General features: G+C 37.2%; 6 protein-coding genes across 12 annotated transcripts; 3 read left to right on the forward strand and 3 right to left on the reverse strand.

Moving 5' to 3' along the window:
* Positions 1–775: 775 nt before the first annotated feature.
* LOC109153038 (nucleolar protein 58) lies at positions 776–3260 on the reverse strand. 4 transcript variants are annotated; one of them, XM_019300774.1, is made up of 5 exons: positions 2764–3260; positions 2661–2666; positions 2532–2630; positions 2154–2224; positions 776–1259 (listed from the first exon to the last, which is right to left on the reverse strand). In XM_019300774.1, the coding sequence occupies exons 1-5, from the start codon at positions 3079–3081 to the stop codon at positions 956–958; spliced, it is 798 nt and encodes a 265-aa protein (XP_019156319.1). In that variant the 5' UTR covers positions 3082–3260; the 3' UTR covers positions 776–955. The 4 variants fall into 4 exon arrangements, with proteins under 4 accessions (XP_019156319.1, XP_019156318.1, XP_019156317.1 ...); XM_019300773.1 differs by having other exon boundaries at positions 2661–2672; XM_019300772.1 differs by having other exon boundaries at positions 2532–2666.
* Positions 3261–5577: 2317 nt separating this feature from the next.
* On the forward strand, positions 5578–5970 carry LOC109152740. Its single transcript, XM_019300389.1, has one exon. It carries the CDS (start codon positions 5578–5580, stop codon positions 5968–5970), a length of 393 nt encoding a protein of 130 aa, XP_019155934.1.
* Positions 5971–8708: 2738 nt separating this feature from the next.
* Positions 8709–14797, forward strand: LOC109153177. 2 transcript variants are annotated; one of them, XM_019300998.1, is made up of 14 exons: positions 8709–9014; positions 10145–10284; positions 10604–10676; positions 11108–11268; positions 11432–11642; positions 11729–11999; positions 12079–12148; positions 12249–12321; positions 12416–12482; positions 12559–12643; positions 12728–13063; positions 13143–13355; positions 13709–13727; positions 14015–14797. In XM_019300998.1, the coding sequence occupies exons 2-14, from the start codon at positions 10201–10203 to the stop codon at positions 14410–14412; spliced, it is 2061 nt and encodes a 686-aa protein (XP_019156543.1). In that variant the 5' UTR covers positions 8709–9014; positions 10145–10200; the 3' UTR covers positions 14413–14797. The 2 variants fall into 2 exon arrangements, with proteins under 2 accessions (XP_019156543.1, XP_019156542.1); XM_019300997.1 differs by lacking the exon at positions 13709–13727 and having other exon boundaries at positions 8710–9014; positions 12249–12339; positions 13999–14797.
* Positions 14312–18595, reverse strand: LOC109153178 (hexokinase-2, chloroplastic-like). Of its 3 annotated transcripts, XM_019301000.1 has the most exons (10): positions 18265–18595; positions 17365–17515; positions 17101–17280; positions 16296–16370; positions 16040–16195; positions 15858–15953; positions 15625–15752; positions 15453–15534; positions 14811–15126; positions 14312–14393 (listed from the first exon to the last, which is right to left on the reverse strand). In XM_019301000.1, coding segments are annotated over exons 1-10 (1467 nt in total). In that variant the 5' UTR covers positions 18546–18595; the 3' UTR covers positions 14312–14391. The 3 variants fall into 3 exon arrangements, with proteins under 3 accessions (XP_019156545.1, XP_019156544.1, XP_019156547.1); XM_019300999.1 differs by lacking the exon at positions 14312–14393 and having other exon boundaries at positions 14642–15126; positions 18265–18594; XM_019301002.1 differs by lacking the exon at positions 14312–14393 and having other exon boundaries at positions 14642–15126; positions 17365–17540; positions 18265–18390.
* Positions 18596–20267: 1672 nt separating this feature from the next.
* Positions 20268–22095, forward strand: LOC109153180 (WEB family protein At1g75720-like). The gene is made up of 2 exons (XM_019301004.1): positions 20268–20499; positions 21455–22095. Exons 1-2 carry the CDS (start codon positions 20335–20337, stop codon positions 21968–21970), a joined length of 681 nt encoding a protein of 226 aa, XP_019156549.1. The 5' UTR covers positions 20268–20334; the 3' UTR covers positions 21971–22095.
* A 380-nt stretch (positions 22096–22475) lies between these two features.
* On the reverse strand, positions 22476–23116 carry LOC109153181. Its single transcript, XM_019301005.1, has one exon. It carries the CDS (start codon positions 23093–23095, stop codon positions 22571–22573), a length of 525 nt encoding a protein of 174 aa, XP_019156550.1. The 5' UTR covers positions 23096–23116; the 3' UTR covers positions 22476–22570.
* Between the last annotated feature and the right edge of the window lie 1271 nt (positions 23117–24387).

Raw genomic sequence — 24387 nt, forward strand, 5'->3', positions numbered from 1 at the left:
ACTATTAGCACACAACAAATCAATTTTTAAAATAAATAAAGAATTTTAAAGAAAATAAACAAAGAAAAAAGAATCTGAAACAGAGGGTAATAAGATTGACAAAATAAACAAGTGGCCGAAACACAAGCATTTGTGGAGTGACTTCGGACCAAGGTGAACAATACTTTTGAAAGAAAAATGTGTTGAAACTTGAAAGTTAGAGAGAAATTATTTGAAGCTGAGAAGGACCCCCTATCTACTTTGCAGTTTGCAACCATGCCCCCCTTTTTCCTCCATTGCACTTTATATCTCATCTTTTCAATTTTTGTGCCATAACTCCCTTAACTTTGATTTTTTTTTTAAAAAAAAAATACTCTATTACAATGTAATATCTACTGCTTCTATTAAGATTTGAATTTGTGACATTCTATTTAAAAAAGCCACAGAGGTGTAATTGAGTTACAAGCTATTTAGCGAAATAGGAAAAGTTGACCCTCTTCTCTTCTTACCTAGGTTCTCCAAACATGCAAATGGAAAGAGTTCTAGATAGGACATTTTAATCTTGTGGGTCCAGAAAAAGTTATCTACATCTAAGATTTGTGAGAGAGTAGAAGTTCGGAGTAGAGTTTGAAAGTATTAAGTAGTATTGTTTTCCAAATGGAAATTAGCACAACATATGAAGGGAAAACTTTTTGTACATACTATGTAAGCAATTTTACCGAGAGAAATTGAGAAAATGTCTTGATTACACATTTTGTTTATTTAATAATTCAATTGCAGTTTAAGGATTGCAGTATTGGTTGAAGAAATAGGGGAGTGAATACTGTTAACATTTTAATATTCAAAAGAATCCAGTTTTAACAAAATTAGTTAGAAAATGGTGCCCAGAAGTAGCTGCAGAAGCAGAAATGAGCATCTCTCTTTCTCTCTCTCTCAATTAGGTTAGAAAAACCAAGATTCACTAATGAAAAAGAATCTAGGAAGCCTTCTGTTTCTTTGGGTTTCTTGGAGCCAGAACAAAGTCATCATCTGATTCAGCATCAGAGTCATCATCATCCTCCTTCTTGCGTTTGTTTGACTGTTTCGGTTTGGCTTCAGATCCAGAAGCTTTCTTTCTCTGTGTAGAGACAGCCGGAGAAGGCGTCTGCGTCTTCTTAGCGCGCGTGGTTTTCTTGCCAGATTTCTTTGCTGAACCGAGCTTCTGCTGCTGTGCCTTTTTCGGATTCTTCTCGGAAACTTCCTTCGCCTTGTCCTTGGATAGCAAACCAGACTCCATCATCCTGCACGAAGCAGATCACATACATATGAAGCGTATATATTGAGTGGGGATTGGCTACAACACGTGTCAATGAAAATATATATTCAGAATCCATCGAGCAAGCAAAGCTTTTGAAATCCATAACAACAATGATTAGCCTTAAGCCATTCAACTCATTCGCAGATATATATTCTAAAAAAGAAGCTGGGGTATAACAACTATGAAGAGAATGGATGCACTGAATCAACAATAATTTATTCTCATTTCCCTTTTCCTTTCTCCTATGGCCGAATTATAAGTCTTGGTTAAGTAGCTTGTATTTCAAATTTTCAACGCAAAATGATTTTATTATAAGCATCGAGTAAACAGAGGAAAAACAGATAAAAGAAGGTGGCATCCATCAGAAGTCAAAGTGCCACCAGTACCATAACAAATTGGCAGATAAGGAAAGCACTTCTCAAATGTAGTTGCCCAGAAGACATTTTCGAGTTATTTGTTTGGGGTTTAAATCTGACATTTTGGAAAACCCACAAAGCTCTGATAGCATTGCAATGGAAAGCATAGATGACAAAATGTAAAAATGGCATACAAACACAGGGGAAACAAATTTTTAACCCATTCACTAATATGCCCTTGACAATCAATCATGTATGATTATATTCCTGGGCTAAGTTTCAAATTTGATTTTAAGTTATGAGAATCTAAAACAAGTTCCATGCTGACTCTAAAGCAATTATTCTTTGATCTTAGACCAAACATTCACCAAAATCCCTTTTCCCATGAATCCTAGATTGTAAACCAAGTTAGAGAATACCATAATTGAAGTAGCTTGAGAACCATATAAATCAAAGATGATGGCAAGGCATAGTAAACTAGACGGATAATGAGCTCCAAAGCATAATCACTAGATACTTACCAGACTGCAGCCATGTTACTTTCTGGAATTTGATTGTACAGAGATTCATAAAAAAGCCTCGATGGGTCTCTCTGCAACCAAAAACAAAACAAAACAAAAGAATTCTCCATTAGCTGCAAACATTCCCAGAGAATACAGTGCAATTGGGTGAAGTATGCAATCAAAACATCAAACAAGCAATTGAAACATTTTTTTTTTAATTTCTTTTAATGCAATTTAAGTTGAAAACATTTCAATCTTTCACTCTTAGTAGCAAGCAAAATGATCAGTTACAATTGCGCATATTTTGCTTCTTTGATTGTACTGACTCACTCAATTGCACGAAAACAATAAGTTCATTGCGTGATTTGACACTTTTTCCTATTTGCAAAAGCATACCTCCTCTGGAGGGTCTCTCTTCTGGCCAGGCAAATCATAAACCACCTTCACTCTCTTCTTCTTCCCATTCTGCTCTGCTTCTTTAGTTGCCTTCTTCCCCTTCCGCGGCTCTTCCTGCTCTTTCTTCGCCTTTTTCTGCACCTTAAACCCAATACACAAACACAAAAACACACAAATCATACAATCAATTCTGAAACCTAAATGAATAAACCATTTACGACATAAAACAAACCTTTTCAGTTTTATTAGCCGTATTTTTGGATTTAGGTTCTTCAAAATCGTCATCGGCCTCTTCTTTCTTCGCTTTAGCTTTACTATCAGGAGCCTTGTTCGAGTTCTTCCTGGGAGCGGGCTTTTCAGCACCGCCTTCCTCCTTCGCTTTAGCGGGCGGTTTCTTGGCCTTGGCTGACTGAGATTTCACGGCGGCATTGCCGCCGGAACCTTCTTTCTTCCGGCTCTTCAGCATTGCGCCAATGCATTCCTCCTCCTCCTCCTCCTCCTCATCTTCGACGGATTCCTTCTTCAAGGCCTTTGAATCTTCAGAAGGCATTTCAATTGCGAAAAGGACAGCGAAAATTACCCAAATTTGGGGAGTTGAAGAGATGAAAACAAGGGTTTCTGGAGGGGAATTCTCCGGTTCTCAGTTCTGATTTGCTGATTTAAGCCCGGATTGGCGCAATGTAAGGAGCGTTATTGCTTGGGACAGACTAGGGTTGAAAGTTGCACTTTGGACCGTTGAGCATATCATATGTATGCAAAATATATAAATTATTTATTTGAAACAAATTAGTAATGGTATCTTTGGTTAGGGAAAGAGTCAAATATGTATTTAACCCGTATGGGCAGCTCAACTGGTCATTGAGGTAAAACTTTGAAAGAATGATTAGGGATCGAGTCTAGCTTATGTGGTTCATGCTCAGTTGAGTTATCATATTTAAATTTGTCAAAATGGCTCAATTAAGTCTGATTTACCGATAAAATTATGACCATTGACCACGGTTCACGACCATTAAAAAAAATTAAATTGCCAGTAACTTTTTATGATATTATTCACTGGAGAAGACAATCGGTCACGGTTGCCGGACTTTTTTTTTAAAAAGAAATTCAAAGAGTCGTCGGATTTTTTTTTTTTTTTAGGAATAAGGTTCAAATTGGCCACTGAACGTTACCTGAAAATGCAATTAGGCCACTGAATGAAAAAAAGATGCAATTAGACCACTGAACACCCAAAAATGTGCAATTAGGCCACTGAACACTCCAAATGTATGCAATTTCACCGGGTAGCAGGTTACCATCAATTTTAGCAGGTTACCTGCTTACGTGACAGCTTAGTTGGCATTTTTAATAATTTGTAAATAATTTTTAATAACTTAATAATAATTTTTTAAAAAAAATTGAAAATAAATTAATTAATTAATTAAAATTTTTTGTTTTAACTAATTTTTTTAAAAAAAACTTTATTATTAAAAATTATTTAAAAATTATTAAAAATGCCAACTCAGCTGCCACGTAAGTAGGTAACCTGCTAAAATCGATGGTAACCTGCTATGAGGTGAAATTGCATACATTTGGAGTGTTCAGTGGCCTAATTGCACCTTTTTTTCGTTCAGTGACTTAATTGCATTTTCAGGTTACGTTCAGTGACCAATTTGAACCTTATTCCTTTTTTTTTATCTCTGGAATTATCGCCGGAATCTTGATGACCGGTTATTTCAAATAAGTTACCGATTATTGGATATAGATGTACTAAAATGATAAGTTTGAGTGTTTAATTGCAATTCTTTGAAGTTTAGGGGCCTAATGCACTTTCGAATAAAGTTCAATGGCATATTTGATCATTTTCCATGTTATTATGAATTTTTGTATCTTGTATAGTAAAATTCTGTGTCTATGAATATGTATGACCTAAATTAGATTTAAAAAATAAGTAAATATATAACATGTGTATATGTCTTATGTTGTGATTTTTTGTATTGTGTTATGAATTCTATACCTTACGATTTTGAATTTTGTACCTCGGTGTTTCGATCCATAATAATATGTGGACCATGGTCCATGATATAAATTGTCATTGCATGGACCGTCGTTCAAAACTACGCCGTCTCCCTTTTTTTTTCACGCGACTTGCATTTTCCTCTCCATTGCACCTTCCTTAACTCCATTGCTGCAACATATATTTTTATAATTCATAAAATAAATTATTTTAAAGCATAAATTGCACTATTCGAACTCATAAAATACATTATCTTATCTTTAAAAAATCATTATTCTAACACATAAATACATAATTATAATCAATAAACTAAATTATTCTAACTCATAATGTTCATTATCTAGATACATAATGATCAGCTAGTTTATCAACACTTGAGAGCTTATTAAAGGTACATTTTTATAATTCATAACTTATATATGAAATAAATTTGTAATTACTATATCTAAATGTGTATATTGAATAAATCATATTGTTGTTTAATAGCTAGTAAATACACATGTGAGATCAGATGAATCATACTAAAAAAATCTGACCCTCAACTCATAAGGTATTATTTTTTTTTTAATACTATTGACTCTATTAGAATGTAATATACGTTTTATACTTTCTCTAAATTACCGTAGTTCAAAAAATCAATACCATTACTGCAGTTCAAAGAGTCAATATCCCATGAGGTGTCATGGCATATTTTACTAAATATTTTTTTTTCGAAATTTTACTAAAGAAATTAAGACTAGAAATTTCCAATTGGAATGAACATGATTGGGGCTTCAATTCAAGCCTTCAAACGACACACACACACACAGAATCAAGATTCCTTAGCAACTATCAACGAAGAATAACAAAAGGATATGACAGAACAAAACCCCAACTAAGCAACGAATATATCCACCTACCCTTTCTTTAAATATGCGACCTGCAATTTGGGTATCCACAAAAGTTAGCCAAAATGCCCAAACTTTTCACCCAAAATCCCAACCCATATATATATTCTTCAATTCCTCAATATATTACACTGCCAAAAACACCAGAGATCAGAGAAGCAAAATAATGGGGTGGTTATGGGGAGGCAGAAGAGGGGTAAGCTGGAGAGATCAGACGGTGGAGTCAATCACGGCGCCGCCGCTGCCATTAATGGTGCTTTTCGGGCTGGTGGCGTTTTTCATGTGTTTATCTACGTACTTGGACTTCAAGGCGCAGGTGGCGAGGACGAAGAGCAGTTTAAGGATGTTTGTGTTCTTGGTGCCTTTGCTGGTGGTGTTGTTGGTGTATATCAGGCTGGTTAGCTACCGGTTGTTCTATCCGTATGGGCGGCCGGTGTACCAGTCGGGCGGCGGTGACGGCGGGATCGCGCCGTGGGGGTTGGCGGTGCTGGTGGTTCTGCTTCTTGTCATGGTTCATTACCAGGTTTCCATTCAGTCTAGCTGGTTTCCACTCATGTAATTTGGTTCAGTAGTCTTTGCATATATATACATTTCTGTCCGTCTGTGTGCACTGTCGTTTATGGACGTGTGCATACTGACCCAGGTATTTTGGATTCACATATACATACTACATTGAATGTGTGCACTGTAATTCACGAATGTGTGGACACCCGCATTTAGGTATGTGCACGGTATATGTCCACATATTTGTATTTTAAGGATGTTTGCATGTGAATGCAACCATATATATATATATATATATATATATATATATATATATATATATGAAGTGCTTCTATAATAGTAGATGTATTCTCATATTCTCATGGAGTATATCACGTGTATAAATTTTATTGGAAAAAAATGAAGTAATAAAAATAGGAGTTCTACTACATATATTGTCAAATTCTACTCCATCACTTTACTCTATGACATGACAAACAAAAATGGGCTATTTTTATCATGTGGATCACAGAAAATATGTCTACATCAAGAATTTGTAAGACGGACAGAGTATAAGTTGAGAGTAAAAAATGGGAATGCATGTAATATTTTTCTAAAAATAGTGAGCCACTATTTTTTAGATCAATTAAAATGTGTAATGACACTTCAGCAGGGAGTAAAAAAAGGAAAATGTGTAGTATTACTCCTATATATGCAGGAAGCTAAGAGTGTGTTGTACTATACAATAGAAAACAATGTTTCAATAACGAATATGTACTAATTAACATGCCACTTTATTCGAGTATCTGTCTAGATGTCTAGTTTTAGTGGTCCATGGTCTTTTTGTGGATATTAGTAAATTTTATAAATAGAAAATAGAGAATAAAAATAATGAATGAAAACTGAAAATTAAAAAATAGAAAATAAATAATAGTTTAAGTCGGACCTCAATATCATGCACCCGGAAATGAGGATCATAATCCTCATCAACCCCCACGAACACCATCAAATTTATTACTCCTACTAGTTATCACAGGCGCATTGCGCGAATAATCCAATACCTAATGTGTTGTTTTAAATTAGTGTTTCAGAATTATCAAAGCATTATTCAGTATCCTATCCCATGTGAGAGGTCATGAGATCGAGCTTCAGTGGAAGCGTTGTTGACTCTTTGTGCTTCATTAGGTTGAGAAAGTATGTGTGAACAGATACTACAATGTAATAGAGTTAGTAGAATTTTAAAAAATTATTATTCAGTATCCTGACGTATATCAATGTAAGATTATCAAATTTTTCATAAAAGTAAATATTTCAAGAAAAAATAACTATGACCCGTGTCAAAATTTTTCAGGTGCAATAGCAATTTTATAGGAAAATTAAGCACCCTCATTAGATAGTACCCAAATATAACTTTTGCATGCAACACAAAACCCTATTAATTGGCGTGATCCATGCTTCCTTTTATTGACAATTCCACCATAAATGAATTTTTGATATAATCTAGTCCCTTGGTGTAGTTCACTGCAATTTTAGTGCATTGGCCTAGTGCATCTTCAAAAAAACAAAACCAAATCACCCCCCCCCCCCCCCCCCCCCACAACCGAGAACAATGATAAGATGCATAGTTTCTCATTTGTGTTGAATATATACTGTAAATTAGGTGTACTGTTTCATCGATGCCAAATGCGTGATTCTAATTAATTGACCAAAGTTCATGTTAAATTTTTATATTGTATTTTTTAATACACTCTAACATATTCATAGTATATATTTAACAATTATGTTACTTTTGATTGGGATGAGGTTCGAACCTGAAACCTTCATTATGAAAATCAATGAGTAATTTAATAATAAATAGTTAACGGAATGTTATTAAAGTTTACACTGACGGAATGCCGTTGTATTTAGGAAAACAAATGATATAATAGATGGTCAAACAAGAAAAATAATAAAAAATATTAAAATTAAAATAATATGAATCATTTATTTCAATTAACAATTACACCAACATTTTAATTATACTAAAATCAAAATAACATTTATTGGCTCTGTTCTTTTTAAAGAATTTATTGACTCTTATTAAGTTTGTTGAAAGTTCATTCTTTAAAAAAAAAAAAAGTTAAAATAAAAAACATACAATTAATTAAGTGTAATATATTGATTATGTAAATCTATTTCCAATTCGAATATTTATACTTCGTTGTGGTAGTGTACCAAATACAACCTTACTTATTCGGGAAAAGAGAAGAATATGTCGACATTTTTGTAACACTATGGACTGTGAAGGCCGGCTTTCATCATTACCCGTGTGACAAAGGTATTCTCATATAAGTTTAAAAGAAAAACATTTTATAATATTACATTTATATTTAACTCGACCCGTTTAATAAATTAGGATCCATGAGACAATGTCACATGAGAGTCACTCATTAATTAATGTGTTATAGAGATTTTCAATATTTTTGTTATAAAAAATGGATCTTTGATTATTTAAACCGCACCTTACATAGTATCAAAAAAAATGAAGTACTTCTGGGAGTCCTAGTACTCCGTACTTGGCACGAGAACTACGTGAAACAGACGATCGGATGCGGGCTAAAACTTTCGACAATGAATCCTGACCGTCCACGTAAGCAACATGCATGGACCGTGACGCTCTCGCGGCTGCCAAAAGCTCAGTCCTACGTGGCAACCACCCTGACACGCGAGATTCCTTCATCACCGATCCAACGGCTGACATTCTCAACCGATCCTGAGCTGTCAGATCGCGCGACGCCTTCAGAATATATCTCTGAACAAAAGATATGGAGAGAGAGAGAGAGAGAGAGAGAAGAGAGAGAGCGCGCGTGTGACGGTTTTGCAGAAGGCGAACGAAAGCTTCGTTTTTTCCGTCTGTCTGTTGAGTAATTATTATCAGTTTTCTTCTGGAGAGAGTGAAGGAGAGGAATAAAGTTAGCTCAGAGTCGGTTATCACTCCGTTAACACAAATTCTGTGTTGATTTCTTCTTCTTTCTTATATTCTTCTTTGTTGTTGTTGTTGAAGATTGCAATCAGTTTCCAAGCTGAATTTTTCTGGAGACTCTGTGTTCATGTTTTGATGATCGCCTGATCGGGGAATAGGTCGGTATTTGTGTGAACCACTTCTTTTAAAACTGAAAATTTCTCAAGAAATCCAACGAAGAAGCTGAAAGAAATGTTTTTTTCGTTGATCGAATGTTGCTTCGCATTTTCTCGAGCGAGTTGTGTGATATCTGGTTTTTAGCCCTTTTTTTTCGTTGGAAAATGCGTGAAATTTCTGTACGAAATGGAGATTTGAATGTTTGTAGAGCACTACTCTGTAATTATCTGCAGAATCGTAATGAGTTTTGTGGCCATTAATTCGCAGTGAATGAAGATCTTTCTGAATTTCTCATTCTGTCAAATCCCTGGTTTGTAGATATTTGTATTTTACTCTTTTTTAAAATAATAATTTGAGCTCCTTTTCCATTTCTCAGAGGTTTTGTTAGGTGAAGAATCAGATTCTCTTTTCATAAAGGACTTCATGTTTCACTTTTCTTTCTCCCAGCTTTTAAGTTTTAACCTTACATCAATTCTTTTCTATTTAATGTTTATGTTTTTCTTCGCTATGTTTATTAGCAGTAATTTAATTTTAAATACTGTAATTTTTTTTTTAAAATTATTAGTTTATTAATCAGTATTTTACTTTTTTTAGTTAGATAAGGCTAAAGGGAGAGACTAAAGAAAGATCTGGGGATGGGTTGGTGTTTGGGTGCATTGATTGAGGTTTGGGTTGGGATCAAATTTGGGCCTTGAAATAAGCTTTCAGTTGATGTCATTTTGATATTTTTCCTTTGCAAATGGACAAATGGGTGCACAGTAGCGATTGTTTTTTTGAAAAAAGAAAATAATTTATGATAATTATCACTGTTCAAGTTACTCTCTTTGTTTCTTTCATCGAAATAACGGTTGCTAAACAACAAAAGATCATCATCATCATCATCCTGTTGTTGTGTGTTCTGTGTTGTGTTGTCCTTATCTGAAAATATTCTTATTCATATTGCTTGTTTGGTTCTTCTCTTTATTGTACATTAAGTGACTTCTGGGAATTTTTTTTGAAGAAAGTACTTCTGGAGTGGTTTTCTTAGAGTAGGTGGGTTCTTTATTTTGCTATTGTGTTCTCTTCCTACATATCCAGTCTGGAACTGATTTGGGTTCTGGTGAAGAGGTCTTACTTTTTGGATAAATTGCAGAAAAATGGAAGAATGAATAGTGACTGTTGTTGAGGAGTTGAGTTTGAGTGAGCAAAATGGGCTGCTTTGAGTCTGGAGGTGAAGATGAGCTTCAGCCTGGAGATGGTAATCATAGTAAGAGATTGAAGCTTCCCAGAAAGGTACTATGAGACATCTGCACAAGTTAACAGTAAAGTATTGGGAGAACCCCAACCAAGTTGGTCAGATTGTTGATTTGGTAACTACAAAGTTACAAGTTTGACTCCCAGTTGGAACTGCCTATTGGCCTTTTCGGTTTGAGCCGGTCAGGGCAACCTAGGCTGATTTTACCTCCTTGTGGTCCTTAGGGTCACAAGGTGAGTTTATCCAATACACACTCTCGGATAGTGGCTGAGGGTTTTCCTCGTCACCCAAAAAACAGTGAAGTATTTATATTAGGCTTTATAATTGCTGATTTGGTATGAACTAATCCAGTTTCAGTTTGAAATCTTGCAGTTTTCTGGAGGATGTAATACAGTAAACCATGCCCCTGTTCCTCGAAAATTGCGTTCAGGTGTGACATTTTAGATTTTTCATTACTGGAATGGTTGATTGTTAATGTTTTTGAAGATAGGATTTTTTGGAGCCCACAGTTTTAGATGTATTGCTTATATGGAATTCCGGGAAACTTCCTCATGTCCAAGGCTTTGTTACTAATTATATGATCTTTCCTTTCTGCTTTTTCTTTCTCTAAAGCGACAGAGCAAGGAAAAAAGATTCTATGTAAAACTTTCCTTTCTTCTGCTGAAAATTTTAGTCTCATTGACCTTTGCAAACATTTGTATTTCCTTTGCAAAATTAACCTTCAGCTTGCAGTTTATAAGTAGATTTGATCCACTTCAAAGTTTTGATATGATAAAAATATGTTTTTGTTGAACATATTTGAAAAGTTGAACTATGCTTCAAGTTGTTGAGAAACTAAAGCAAGATTTTTCTTTGGAATAGCAGCCATTAAGAAGAGAAATCACGAATCCATTTCATCACCTTCTTTTGGGAACCCGAAGTTGAACCAAGTGTCGCCTTTTCTTGGGAACCCGAAGTTGAACCAAGTGTCTAATGGAGTTGGAAGGCTTAAGAAAGATGCGAAGAAATCCAAAATGAATTTGGTACACTCTCATAGCTTCAAAATATTATATTTTCACCCTGCTTCCAATCTCATTTACCTCCTTATTTCTTTCTTAAAAGTGGGAGAACCCCAAAAAAATTATTAAAAAAAAAAAAAAAAAACTAGTGAAACTAATGTAGTTTCCACATTTGAAATTTCTGTAGGATACAACTCAGGATGTCCTAGATAGGTGTATAAATAAGGAGGTTTTGGGATCAATCACCGAAGATGAGCAAGAAGTGGCTGAAACTTTGTATGCTCTGGCTGCTATGCTTCCAGACACAAGTGTATGTAAAACTGGATGCAATAATGAACTGCCAGAAGGAAAATCATTGCCATCACCTGAAGTAGAGAGTTCTGTGCCTTCAATTAATGGTGTGTTTCTCAATTCATAGCTTCCTTCTATGTTATCGGGCTATTGTTTCCTCATTTAAACTGAATTTATTACATCGACAATGTAGTTTTGGAAATGGGAACAGAGATTAGGACAACAACGAGCCCCCAATTAACTGATGAGGCTTCAAAACAGTCGCCAAATGCTGAAGAAATAATCAAGTCCCAATCATCATCAGACAATCAGCTTGATAGACCTGTCAGCATGGAGTTACCAATTGATTTAAATACCGATAATTGTGAAGTGAACTTGACCCCAGCTGCTTTCTTTAAACCCGAACGAATATCAGAAAACAATGTCGTTTCCACTGCTTGGTCTAATTTACATCTGCCACACCGGTATATACCTCTTTCTGTTTTCCCTATAAAAGTCTTTCTGGTATTTTATCCTCTTAATGTGTAATTGATCCTCTTTTAGGATATCGCAAAGGTCTGAACTTGAGAGAAGTCCAGCTGGTAGAGAGAAACTGGAGATTGGACTGAATCCAGTATGCTTTAAAGTTTAACCTCGATGTTTGTATAGAACTACTGTATGTTTTAGTAATAAATGGAACCAATACGATTCTTTTTTCTTTTAATATTTTGTAGGCTGCAGCAACATATGGAATGCAACCCGAGGTTGAGAACAAATCCAAGGAGAAAGAAACCAATGCTACTAGTGGTACTTCAAATCTTCAATGGAACTTTTTTCTAAGGATTGCTTCTTACCATGGCTAACATTATGAGTGATGTGACTAATGTTTTTTCTTTGTTAGGTTCATTATGGCCAGGCTTGAGTCTAGCAAGCTCGTGTTCTTCTAATATGCTTAGTCCTGCATTGGAGTAATTCTCTTTTCGTCTCACTCTTGTGTCGTTGTAAGCTAAGTTCTTCGGTTTCTAATATATTGAGGTAATTTAGGTTATATGATGTCAAATGCCCTGAATGGTTTGGAAACAATGCTTTCACTGCTCGAACTCAAACCCCAAAACCTTTTGCTGAAAAGGTGCCGTAGCAAAGATTTATATCATTTGACATTCTCTGATAAATTTATTAGTATGATGTGTTCAGTTCAGTTTAACTAATGCAGAATGGTCGAGTTCCTGCTGTTTTGAAGAACTCGTGGAAGAGATGTTGTACTCATGTTTATGTATGCCGCCTCATTAAAGCCTTGCAGATATCTGAGAGGGCGGACAAATTGCTCTTGCAGTCTGCACAATCGACTCAAACTAATGGATCAAAGCAAGGGATTCGCGTAACTGATGACAGCTTAATTGGTACGATAAATGATTCACACACAGTTTTCTCTAGTGGTAGTGCTGCCTGTTCTGTGGTGGAGAAGACTACGAATGAGGTCAGGAATGCCATCTTTTTACACAAGAAGCTTCTTCAAGACCAGAGACAAGATTTATCGAATTCAAAACAGGTTGGATTCATACTCAACATGATTGATGTATTGTTCGTTTAGTCATTTGTCTGCTGTGATGGACTCTTTTCGTGTATAGCTGCAGAACCCAGATTTCGTGTCGTTTCCCACTCAAGGAATGGTTAATGGCAGTAGTAATGCTACTAGAGCTGGACAAACCATTGAAGCCTCAAAACAACTACATGTTCCTCACATAGCATCAGAGAACCAGCAACTATCTTTCCTGCTTCCCCAGAATCGTTATTCATCTGCTTCTTTTGGCCCGCTTTCTTCAACAGCTGCAGCTCATCAGGTGACTTGCTTCAACTACATGTTCCTCACATAGTTTCTGTTCTTGTTTTTGGATGACGAGGGAAACCAGCAGTCACTACCCAAGAGTGTGCATTGGGTAAACCTCGCCTGGTGACCCTAGCCTGCAAAGGGCCATAAGGAGATAAACCAGCCTAAGTTGCCTGTATCTGACCGGCTTAAACCAAGAAAGCCGATAGGCTACCCCCGTTGGAATTCGAACTTGTAACCTTGTGGTTACCAAGCCAACAGTCTGACCAACTTGGTTGGAGTTGCCCCAAACAAATAATTACTAAAACCTTGCCTGATTTAGAAGTTTTCTTGAAGCTGAAAGGAGTGTTCTTATGGTGACTATAGGTTCTATTGCCACCACACAAAAATGTGCATTGGGTAAACCTCGCATTGTGACCCTAGCCTGCAAAGGACCACAAGGAGGTAAACCAGTCTAGGTTGCCCATAGTTGACTGGTTCAAACCAAAAAAGCCGATAGGCTGCCCCTGATGGAATTCAAACTTGTAACCTTGTGGTTACTAAGCCAACAGCCTGACCAATTTGGTTGGAGTTGTCCCAAACAAATAATTACTAATACCTTGCATGATTTAGAAGTGTTCTTGAAGCTGAAAGGAGTGTTCTTATGGTGACTATAGGTTCTATTGCCACAAGTTGGGAATGCAGACGCCACAGTTCCACCAAGACTACAACTCCACAGGCAAGAAATACAAATTTGGCCTACCCACCTCACAGCTGCATACAAGCATGGTGAAGTCGGTGCCTCCCATATACCGGAGTGGCAAAACGGAGGACAAAACACGCATCCCCTTCTCCAATCCGCTCAAACCATGTTCCCAGGCTCTCGTTCTTCCTTGGACACGCTTCCCTCCAAGCACGCTCCCATCTCACTTGAACAGCAGCAGCGGCTTATGCCCATTTCCTCATCGCTATCAGGCTCAAGGGTAAGAGGACAGTACTATCGTTTACCTGATGGCTTTGAAGGGAATGCCCGGGGACTCTACCCGAACAGCATCCCAGCGTTGCAAATGCTCTGCAATGGTCACCATTAGAACGATCACCATTGATTTATTCTTTTCTTTTTGTAGATGCATATTGAGCAAGAACTAATGCCAGTAGCCAGTGTTGAGCACACACACATATATATATTGAAAAATTCTTATGGTATCTGTTATTACCCTTTTTAGCAATTGAATGATCAGAAAAAACCCCCCTTTGGGGCATGTATGTTGTAGAGGCAAATAGTAAATGTTAATCCTGGAACATGGCTGAGCTTCTTTATTCATCATAGAGGAACCAATTGTTCATTATTTTCATACTGCATTATACAATAAGAAAAACTGAGAATTGAGAATCCATGGCTGTCTTTCATGGCGGAAGTGTAGCTATTTCAAGAATCGCAACTTTTCTTGCAGTAAAATTAAGGTTTAACTGTCATGTTCATACTTACAGTTTGCAGCAGCTATGAGAGCAGCCCCAATCCCAGAACCATCTTTCGAGTGGTGTATGACTAAATTTCTCGAAATTTCTGAACCCAGAAGCTCGACGATAGCTTCTTGGAGGTAGCTTCTGTACTGTGGATAATGCTCATATAAGCCTCCATCTACCACTACTACTGTCCTCTTCCCGAATATAAGACCTCGAGAATCCTCCTCCATCTTCTGCAGAATCCCGACAATTCCTGCACCAGCCAGTTGGCCACCGCGTTTCGCAATAGTCTCACAAACATCCACAGTTACCCTTCTCGCACACAAGTCAGAATTCACCTGAGATCAGATTCCACGAGGAACTGTTAATGGCATCAGTGTTGAGCATATAATATAATATAACATAAACATAAATGTGCAATCCAACTATCAGCTTAGGCTTTTAGTTGAGATGGAGCACATGCTTCAATTATCAGTTCCTGATCCATTCTTGAATAGTTCATCAGCAGAAGAATAATGTGCATAAAAATCGAAGTAATAAAAGGAAAACTAGTTTGCAAGTAAGCAAGTTCACCGAAATGAATCAAAATTTTCTAACAAGGACAAGAACTTAATCATGAAGACTGGAAATCGGCAAGCTTTACATTTGAATTACCAATTCATACCCCAAGAACATCGTAGAGGATTGACCCAACGCCTTCAAGATCCCGGGAAGTATCCCGCTGCATTGCACACATATCTGGTGTACTGTTTATCACAGAGAATGACATCAGCGATTATTTCCCCACACATTTGTTATCAACATGTTACGAGTACGAAAATATCAGAACTTTTTACCTGAGAGCAAAGGGCGTGAATAATTTCTCCGGGAGAGAGCCTCCAAATAAGCCAACTTCGCTCATTTTGACCAGTACCCTTCTAACAATTTCTCCAAGGTACATGCCCGAAATTGTCTTCTCGAATATCTATGCGATGAAACATGCACGTTTGGAAGTCCAAGAACTCTATAGTTAGAGCGTTTCATGGTTAAACGGGGGATAGTAATAGTAATTTACAACGAAAATACTTGCCTGCTCACGAGGATTAAGGCTCTCTGCATCCATTTCTCTGTCAAACTCGGTCAAAGGAAGGCAACCCGTAAATGCTCCCCACTCGGTACTCACAATCTGAAAGTATACTCATTTATAATCACAATCCATATACACTGTAAAGTAAGTATTTTTCTTATATGGACTTAAAAGATTTTATCAACCATTATCCCAGATATTGACGTCTGTTCTGACAGTTTAGGAATAGCATCCATGCGTTCAATGTAGCAAGCATTGGTTCCGGTTCCAAGAATAACAGCAACCACGACATCTTCATCCCAGTATCGGGTTGCAGCCAGTGTTGCCACGGCATCGTTGACCTAACTTGATTATGGAAACACAAAAAGAATAAGGAATTAACTAACTTCGGTGAATGCAATATGGCCTTCTGAGAAATATGAAGCTTCGAAAGGAAAGTACCAGAGCAGACACACGCATATCTAATCCCGCCCTCTCCATAGCTGCATTTAAACAAGCAACCACATCTTCCCCCACCTGTTCCATGAACGCCATCAGATATGCTTACTGAGGAACTAGTAGAGCCGTCAAAACGGGCTTTGCCCGCCGGGCCGGGCCGTCCAGCCCCTACCTAGGTAGAGGGTGGGATTCGAAAATAGCAGCCCACCAAAGAGTGGGCTTTTGGGTCCGGCCCGCCCCACCAGCCCGTATTGACAGCTCTAGTAGAGTCGTCAAACAGGCTTTGCCCGTTGGGTCAGGCCGTCCCGCTCCCTAAGTAGGGGTGGGTTTCGAAAATAACAGCCCACCAAAGAACGGGCTTTTTTGGTTTGTCCCACCCTGTCAGACCGTATTGACAGCGCTAGTAGAGCCATCAAAACGGGTTTTGCCCGTCGGGCCGGGCGATTTCACCCCCTACTTATGTAGGGGGCGGGTTTCGAAAATATCAACCCACCAAAGAGCGGGCTTTTTTGGTCCGCCCCGTCCCACCAGCCCGTATTGACAGCTCTAGGAACTAGCTAATGATTTGTACATCTCCCGATGCCTCAAATGCTTGAAAGTCTAAATTCTTAACTATATGCATATCTACTTGCATCTCCTAATGATAAAAATACCCACATTTTCACATCAAAGCAATTTCAATTTTCAAGACCACAGTATATAGATATATTATTATTCATCTTAGTAAGAAGGCTACTAATCATCTTCACTGAACTATATAGCAGCATGGGAAAATTTGCCAGTGAAAAACGAGTGAAGAAATACTAACGGTTCCAGAGACAGTAAAACCCTTAGTCCATTTGATTAGAACACCGGAGTTAATAGAAGTCTGCCTCACAGGGAAGGAAAACGCAAATCCTATTTCCCTTGCCCTTCCGAGTGGCAAATGGAACTTTCCTCCCTCTTCTGCAAATTTCGCCAATGCAGAGGCAATGAAATCGAAAAGCTCCTAGAACAAATTGGCATACTTTCAATCAATGCAAATGTGAAGACTATAGAAGAACATTCAGACCAAACAATGAAACAAACAAACCTCGGAAGTTCCACACATCAATTCCGGTGGTATAGCCACTTGCTCAAACTTGGTGGCGATTATGCCCTCTGCTTTCCCTCCCAATTGCACCCTCAACACCCGGAAATTAGTACCACCAAGATCCAATGCATAAAATAATCCTCTCTCGTTCCTTAAAAAAGTGGAAAACTCAAACCCTCAATGGATACCAAAAGACAGGTAAATACTCAAAACAAGTAAAATTGGAAGCGAAAAACACAAACTTTTTCCTATGAAAACATCATGGGAGTGTTAAAAGTCATGATTCATGAACCATTGTCTGAGAAAACCTTGCCTTGTAACCCTAATCAAGAAAGCCAATAGGCTGCTCCCGCTAGGAGTAGATATTGGGGGTGTTTGGTAAATAGTTGTTAGCTGATTGAGTTAGCGAGTTTAACTAGTTGATAACATTAGTTGATTGTAGAAAAGTGTTTGGTAAATTAGCTGTTAGCCGATAGCTGATTACATGCAAATTAACTTTCTCAAAAAGCTTATCGAAATTTAAATTTTAACATTTTGGAGCAATAAATTATTACAAAAATCTAATTAATCAAACACTTATATTGATTCTTTAACCAAGTAAAACAGTTAATAGTGGTCAAATAAGTCAAAATTGAGTAATTTTGACTTGTATTCCCATGATCATTGTAAACTTGTGATTACCAAGCTAACAGTCTAATCAATTTGGCTGAAATTGCCCAATTATTTACTTCTTGAATCTTGCGATTGCAAATTATAAATTCATACAATAGATTAAACAAGCTTTAACCCAAGAAAAAGCAAACATTTTTATCAAACTGTAAATCAAGAACACAAATGAAAAGCAACCTCAGAGCCAGTGCAGAAAATCCAACAAGAAAAAACAGTAATTTTTAACGTTACCCAGTTGGTAGAGTGTCGACATAGCTGGGAATCATCTTCAGATCACTGCCGCCGTCGACGGAAATCCCGGCTCGCATGTCGGCAGCCATGGCATCAGCCACGTGGCGCAAGACTGGGAGAGGAGTGGCACAGTCCTTCTGCAGCTTAGTCAAGATTGCAGCCACGCCATAGTTGAGACTACATCGTACGGCCACTATCTCCCGCGGTCGAGACACCAATTTAGCAAATGGACGTCCGACGTTAGAAGCTCCGACGGCCGTGCTCCCGGCGGTGAGTGACATTTTGGGTATTCTTGTATAAGATCAGAGAAAAGGAAATTAAAAAGAAACAAAATATTACATTAGAAGATAATATAATAATCATAAAGGTTGTGAGGTGTAAAATGTAAAGGTGACGTGGAAATTGAAACAAGGAACATATATTAATGAAAAATACTATATTTTACTCTCATTTTATACACATAATTTTTACTTCACACTAGAAAATTAACTTATAGAGCATCTCCAATAATAGTGTTTTTTTTTTTTTTTTTGGTTTTTGAGATGCGGAGAGAGGGGAGGGAAAGACCAAAGAAAAAGGAGGAAAAAAAAACCCAAGTTTAATTTGGCCCGGGAGAGAAAAAACATCTGACGGGCTGGGCACGGTCTGTGCAGCCCACTCACGCAATTGCCAATCGTTATGCCTTGGACCCGTGTCCAGCATGCTTGCTGGACACGGGTAACAGGGCCGTTAGGCACTGTTATCTCCTTTTTTTTTTTTTAAATTTCAGATCACTTTGTTATAGAAGTATATGTTCATAATTTTATTACTATATGTTAATAACTATACATTCATAACTCCATAACTGTACGTTCATAACTCTATAACTGTACATTCATAACTCTATAACTGTACATTCATAACGTCATAACTGTACATTTATAACTCCATAATTGTACATTCATAATTTTCGAAGCTCTATGTTCACAATTTTAGAGCTCTATGTTCATAATTTTATCACTATATGTTCATAATTGTAAGTTCATAATGTTAGAGCTCTTTGTTCATAATTCGATCAATAACTGTACATTCATAATTCCATAACTGTAGATTCATAATCTCATAACTGTAGATTCATAACTCCATAACTGTAGATTCATAACTCTATAACTGTACATTCATAATCTTCGAAGCTCTATATTCACAATTTTAAAGCTCCATGGTCATAATTTTATCACTATATATGTTCATAATTGTAAGTTCATAATGTTAGAGCTCTGTGTTCATAATTTTATAATTGCATAACTGTACATTCATAACGACATAACTGTACATTCATAACGGCATAACTGTACATTCATAATCAAAAAAAAAAAATAACGCCGTTAACGGCAAAACACGCGCGAATTTTTTTTTTTAAACTAAATGACGCGTTTTTTTTTTAAAAACGACGTCGTTTTGGGCCCGTGTCCACAATTCAATGTGGACACGGGTCCAGAGCATAATTTGCCCGCAATTGCGCATAGTATTTCTTTTTTATCTCTCTTGGTGGACCCCACAAAAAACTAATCTTGCATGAAGAATGCATCTTTTCTTTCCCCTTCACATAAGTCATATTGTCCTCAAAAACTGTGAAAAATTGTATATTGAGATACTCAAGTACGAGAGCCCGACAGAGCATCTGAGATGATGTAAATCAACTGAATCATAGAGACTAGACTTTACCTTTGCTTACTTCACCCCACGACCAGTTGAGCTGTCCATGCGGGTAACTGATTTGTGTAATTGTTTTTACTTTTGTTTGGTCGTTGACTGACGGGGTTGAAATGAAATTGACTCTGTTGGATATGTACATACAAAAAATACTCCGATCCGTAACCAATTAAAGAAAGGAATATTCCGACAGATGGAGAATAGTTGTGAAGTGGATGTGAAGAAACGTAGTCCTTCCATTGCACTCTTTTGTGAGCACACCCAAACAGTACATACATATGTGAGTAGGTGTATATATATATAGCTCCATTATTATTGATGTAAATGCTGAATGCTATATTATAGATTTCTCTCACAAACACATACTATACGTGTGATATGATGCTGAAAGCTATGGAAGGACAAGGCGGCGCGAGGTCGGTGAGGATGACGAGGAAGGCGGAGATCGACACAAGTCCGCCGTTCCGGTCTGTCAAGGAGGCTGTCATCATGTTCGGCGACACTCTTCTCGCCGGCGAACTCTATGCCACCAAACTCAAACGGGTATTAACACTTCAATTCATCATAACCAAAGAATACTTAGTAACTCAGTATTATACGAAAACATAATTCATCTGTTCACACATTTAAGTAGTGACTGTTGCGAGCTGAGTTTTCATATGTCACCTACAAAAATAATGGCCATTTTTGTTATATGAACTTTTTTTTTTTTTTTTTTTTTTCTATTTGGTTGATATTATTACTCATGTTTAGACATTAAAATAAAAGGCATCCTAAACAAATCAATTTTGATTTTTTTTTATTGAGAGAATTAAACTTTTAATTTGATGTTTGAGTTATAGAAAAATGGTAAATTTAATATTATTCATGTTACAAGTGTAATTACTTTTAGACTCTACCAAGTTATAAAGTGCCCATAACTTTTTCTCCTAGTTGAATCTCTAACTTCCGAAGGGTTTTCACACACCAGCCCGACATAAGAGAATATCTGAAGTTTAAATCTTGATCTCTTTTTTTTAAATATTACCTATTAAATCAGTGAGCTAGCTAAACCCGTGCATGCTCAGCTCCAACTCCACAACTTAGTAACCATAAATGTGTAGATGGCTAATAACATTTATTCTTTCTCTTAATTTGCACTCAAACTCTACACCTTAATAACTAGAAGTGTAGATTACTAACCTTTATTATTCTTTCCCTAAATTTGCACTCAAACTCCGCAACTCAAGTAATAACTATATATATATATAAACCACTAACCTTACCTTTGTTCTTTTCCTCAATTTGCACTCAAACTTGATATAACTTAGTAACAAAAATTACAGGTAACGAACTTTTATTTGATAGAAAAACTAATTCAGTCGATACTTGATTAATTAGTCATAACTTAAAAAATGAGCTTGATGTTAATGATAAGTGATAAAGTGAACTTGAGGAATATAATGTTCTTAATGATTTAAGTATTTGTTGAGTGTTGATTAAAAAAAAATGGTGGCAGATGAATGAGTATGGATCGGGTAAACACCACGGCGGCGTTCCAACGGAGGTCGGAAACGTAACGGCGGAGCTGGAGGAGACAAAGCAAACCCTAGAAAAGGCTCAAGAAGAAAGCTTGATAATGGCGACATGCCTCTCCTCTTTACAAGACGAGCTCGATCGGACCAAGAAGGAGCTCCGCCAACTCAAGGCGGAGCAAAAGAAATCCGACCAAGCGGCGGCGGCGCCGGTGGTGGTCGAAGAAGACCTCAAATCCATCGAGGTCTCCACCGAGTTCGAACTCAAATCTGCAGATACGACAAAACCAGAAAACAATGTGGAGTTTCAGAAGAAGAGATACGTGACTTTCGCGAACCCGCCGTCCGTCGTGGCTCGCGTCATGGTGCCGGAAAGTGACGACGCCCGGCTCGAGAGGCTCCCGTCGATGAAGAATAAGAAGAAGAAGAACAGATCATCCATCCCGCTGATCGGAGGGCTTCTCTCCAGGATAAAGGGTGCTGCAACATCAAGAGCTTGAGCTCGTACCAAAGACATAATGGAAACCATCATGAAATCATATCACATATAATGTCTCTTTCATAGTTAATAATCTTGTCGGTCGTTTAATTTTTGATTATTAATATAAGTAAACCTCGTACCAAACACATAATGGAACATGTATTGTTGTGTTGCTTGAATAATGTGAGTATATTGTATTTTGGTGCAATAAAGTCAAAAAATCACTGATATTACAGGTCACTAGCGATCAACATTTCAGTCAATTGAGACAATATTTTCAGCAATAAAGTAATTGACTATGGGTTACTTGTTTCAGTGAATCCACGGAGGAAAAGGCAATCCGTGTAATTATAACATATTTATATATATAAAAGAAAAGTACAATTGATGAACATGACACGAAATAAGACATATATATATAAAAAATGATGACAACAAAGGAAAATACTATGTGTGCTCTCACTGCTCCTCATTTTTATTTTTACACACAAAATCTAGACGCTTGTATTGTGACTCACATTACAAAAATAGTTTATTAGAGCGCGCTACAAATTAAGAGAGTAAGATTTGGGAGAACATGTAGCAGAATTGGAATGAAATAAAAGCACTCGAATTGAAATCACACCACAGCATCAGATCGGCGGCCGCCGCCAAACGCCGCCTCTTGCGACGACGACTTGTTGAAGAACTCGATGCAATCGGCGATGGCCTCGTGGTAGTGCGAGTTGGAGGAGTAGTAATAGGAGGAGGAGCTGCAGGACGACTTGGGCGTCTCCGGCCGATCACACGACCTCCGCCGCTGCGCCGCCGCGCCGGAACCCGCCCGATTACCACCACCACCACCCCTACCAGAAGAAGAAGAAGGGACAGAAGAAAACAAAAGCCGCATAACAATCTTCCGAAAACGATCAAAAAACTTCATGCTCGAAAAATTCAGCTTGTTATTATTATTATTAACCTGCACTTGCCGGGAACTACTAGTACTAGGTTTAGCAGTACTTGTCGTTCCTATTTGAATGCTAACGAAGGTTGTCTGGTCACCGCGGCGGCGATGATCTTTCTGTTGCTCCGGCAGCTTGTAATGATCGGTGTACATTCTCTCCACGACTGCCAGAAATGTCTCCGGGAAGTGCAGTGCTATCATGTCGGTCTTACGTTGTCGTTTAAAAAGATTATTGAGCTAGGGTTCTGATGATTCTCCACCCCGGTCTGTATTTATATATTCTTGCCCACAAAAAGCGAATTGATCGAAATTCCCTCACCCCACACCCTCATATACCTAGCCTGACAGGATCACTATGGTGATAAATTATGGTGATTTAGCTGTCCATTAAGTGAGAGGATTAGTACAGTATTTTGTGTTCATAAAGAACTCACGATATTGGGTTTAAATTTTACATTATGATTATTAGGGCTGTCACTGAAGTAATAAATTATGGTGATTTAGCTGTCCATTAAGTGAGAGGATTAGTGGAGTTGTGTCTATAAAGAACTTACGATATTGGGTTTAAATTTTACATTATGATTATTAGGGTTCGATCATGTGTTTTTGTTCATTATATAATCTTAACACCAACCGACCTGGATTTATATATTATGGTTGTTGGAGAGGATAGGCTGCATATATGATACTCGATGGGAATATTTAGGAAAGAAAGATTGATGTCCTGCATGTGATCAAATCATTTGCTTGGGTTTCTGCTGTCCGTCCCAGACTGCAATTATAAACATATATAATGTAGCTATACATTGTACATATAAAGATGTTAATTAAAACTCACTAGATAGATGTGACCATTGATGAAGATTTATGTTAGTATTGGTTGAATTGGTTCATATTATTTGTTTTCTTATTTAAGACAGTCTTATTTAATTTTTGTGATTGTTACGGTAACTACAAGGTTACTTGAAAACTAGGGGTGTTAGCGAACAGAGCTTTCGGCAAACTACTCGTGTTTATGTTCAGTAAGCGTTCGTTTGTTAAGGTAAACGAACATTAACAAACAAAATTTAGAGCTCGGTTAATAAACGAACAGAGCTTGAACAGTTGTAAGCTCGTTTGCTAAGTGATCGTGAACAAGCTCGTTTGTGTTCGTGTACTAATGTTCGTGAACAAGCTTGTTTATGTTCGTTTAATAATCTTAGTGAACAAGCTCGTTTTTGTTCGTTTAATAATGTTCGCGAACATGTTCACAAACATATATATTATATTATATTAGTTATGTAGTTGTATTGTTTGTTTGATTATTGTTCGTGAACGTAGATTATTTATTGTTCACGAACGAATTGTGATCATGAACATGTGCAGGTGTTTGTTTATTAAGTGTTCATGAACGTAAATAAATATGTTCGTGAACGTGCTTGTTAATGAACATGTTTGTGAACGTGTTTGTTAACGTTAACGAACACGTTTGCGAACGTGTTCACGAACGTTAA

This window comes from Ipomoea nil, unplaced genomic scaffold (genome assembly GCF_001879475.1).
Source record: "Ipomoea nil cultivar Tokyo-kokei standard unplaced genomic scaffold, Asagao_1.1 scaffold2480, whole genome shotgun sequence".
Taxonomy (NCBI): Eukaryota; Viridiplantae; Streptophyta; class Magnoliopsida; order Solanales; family Convolvulaceae; genus Ipomoea; species Ipomoea nil.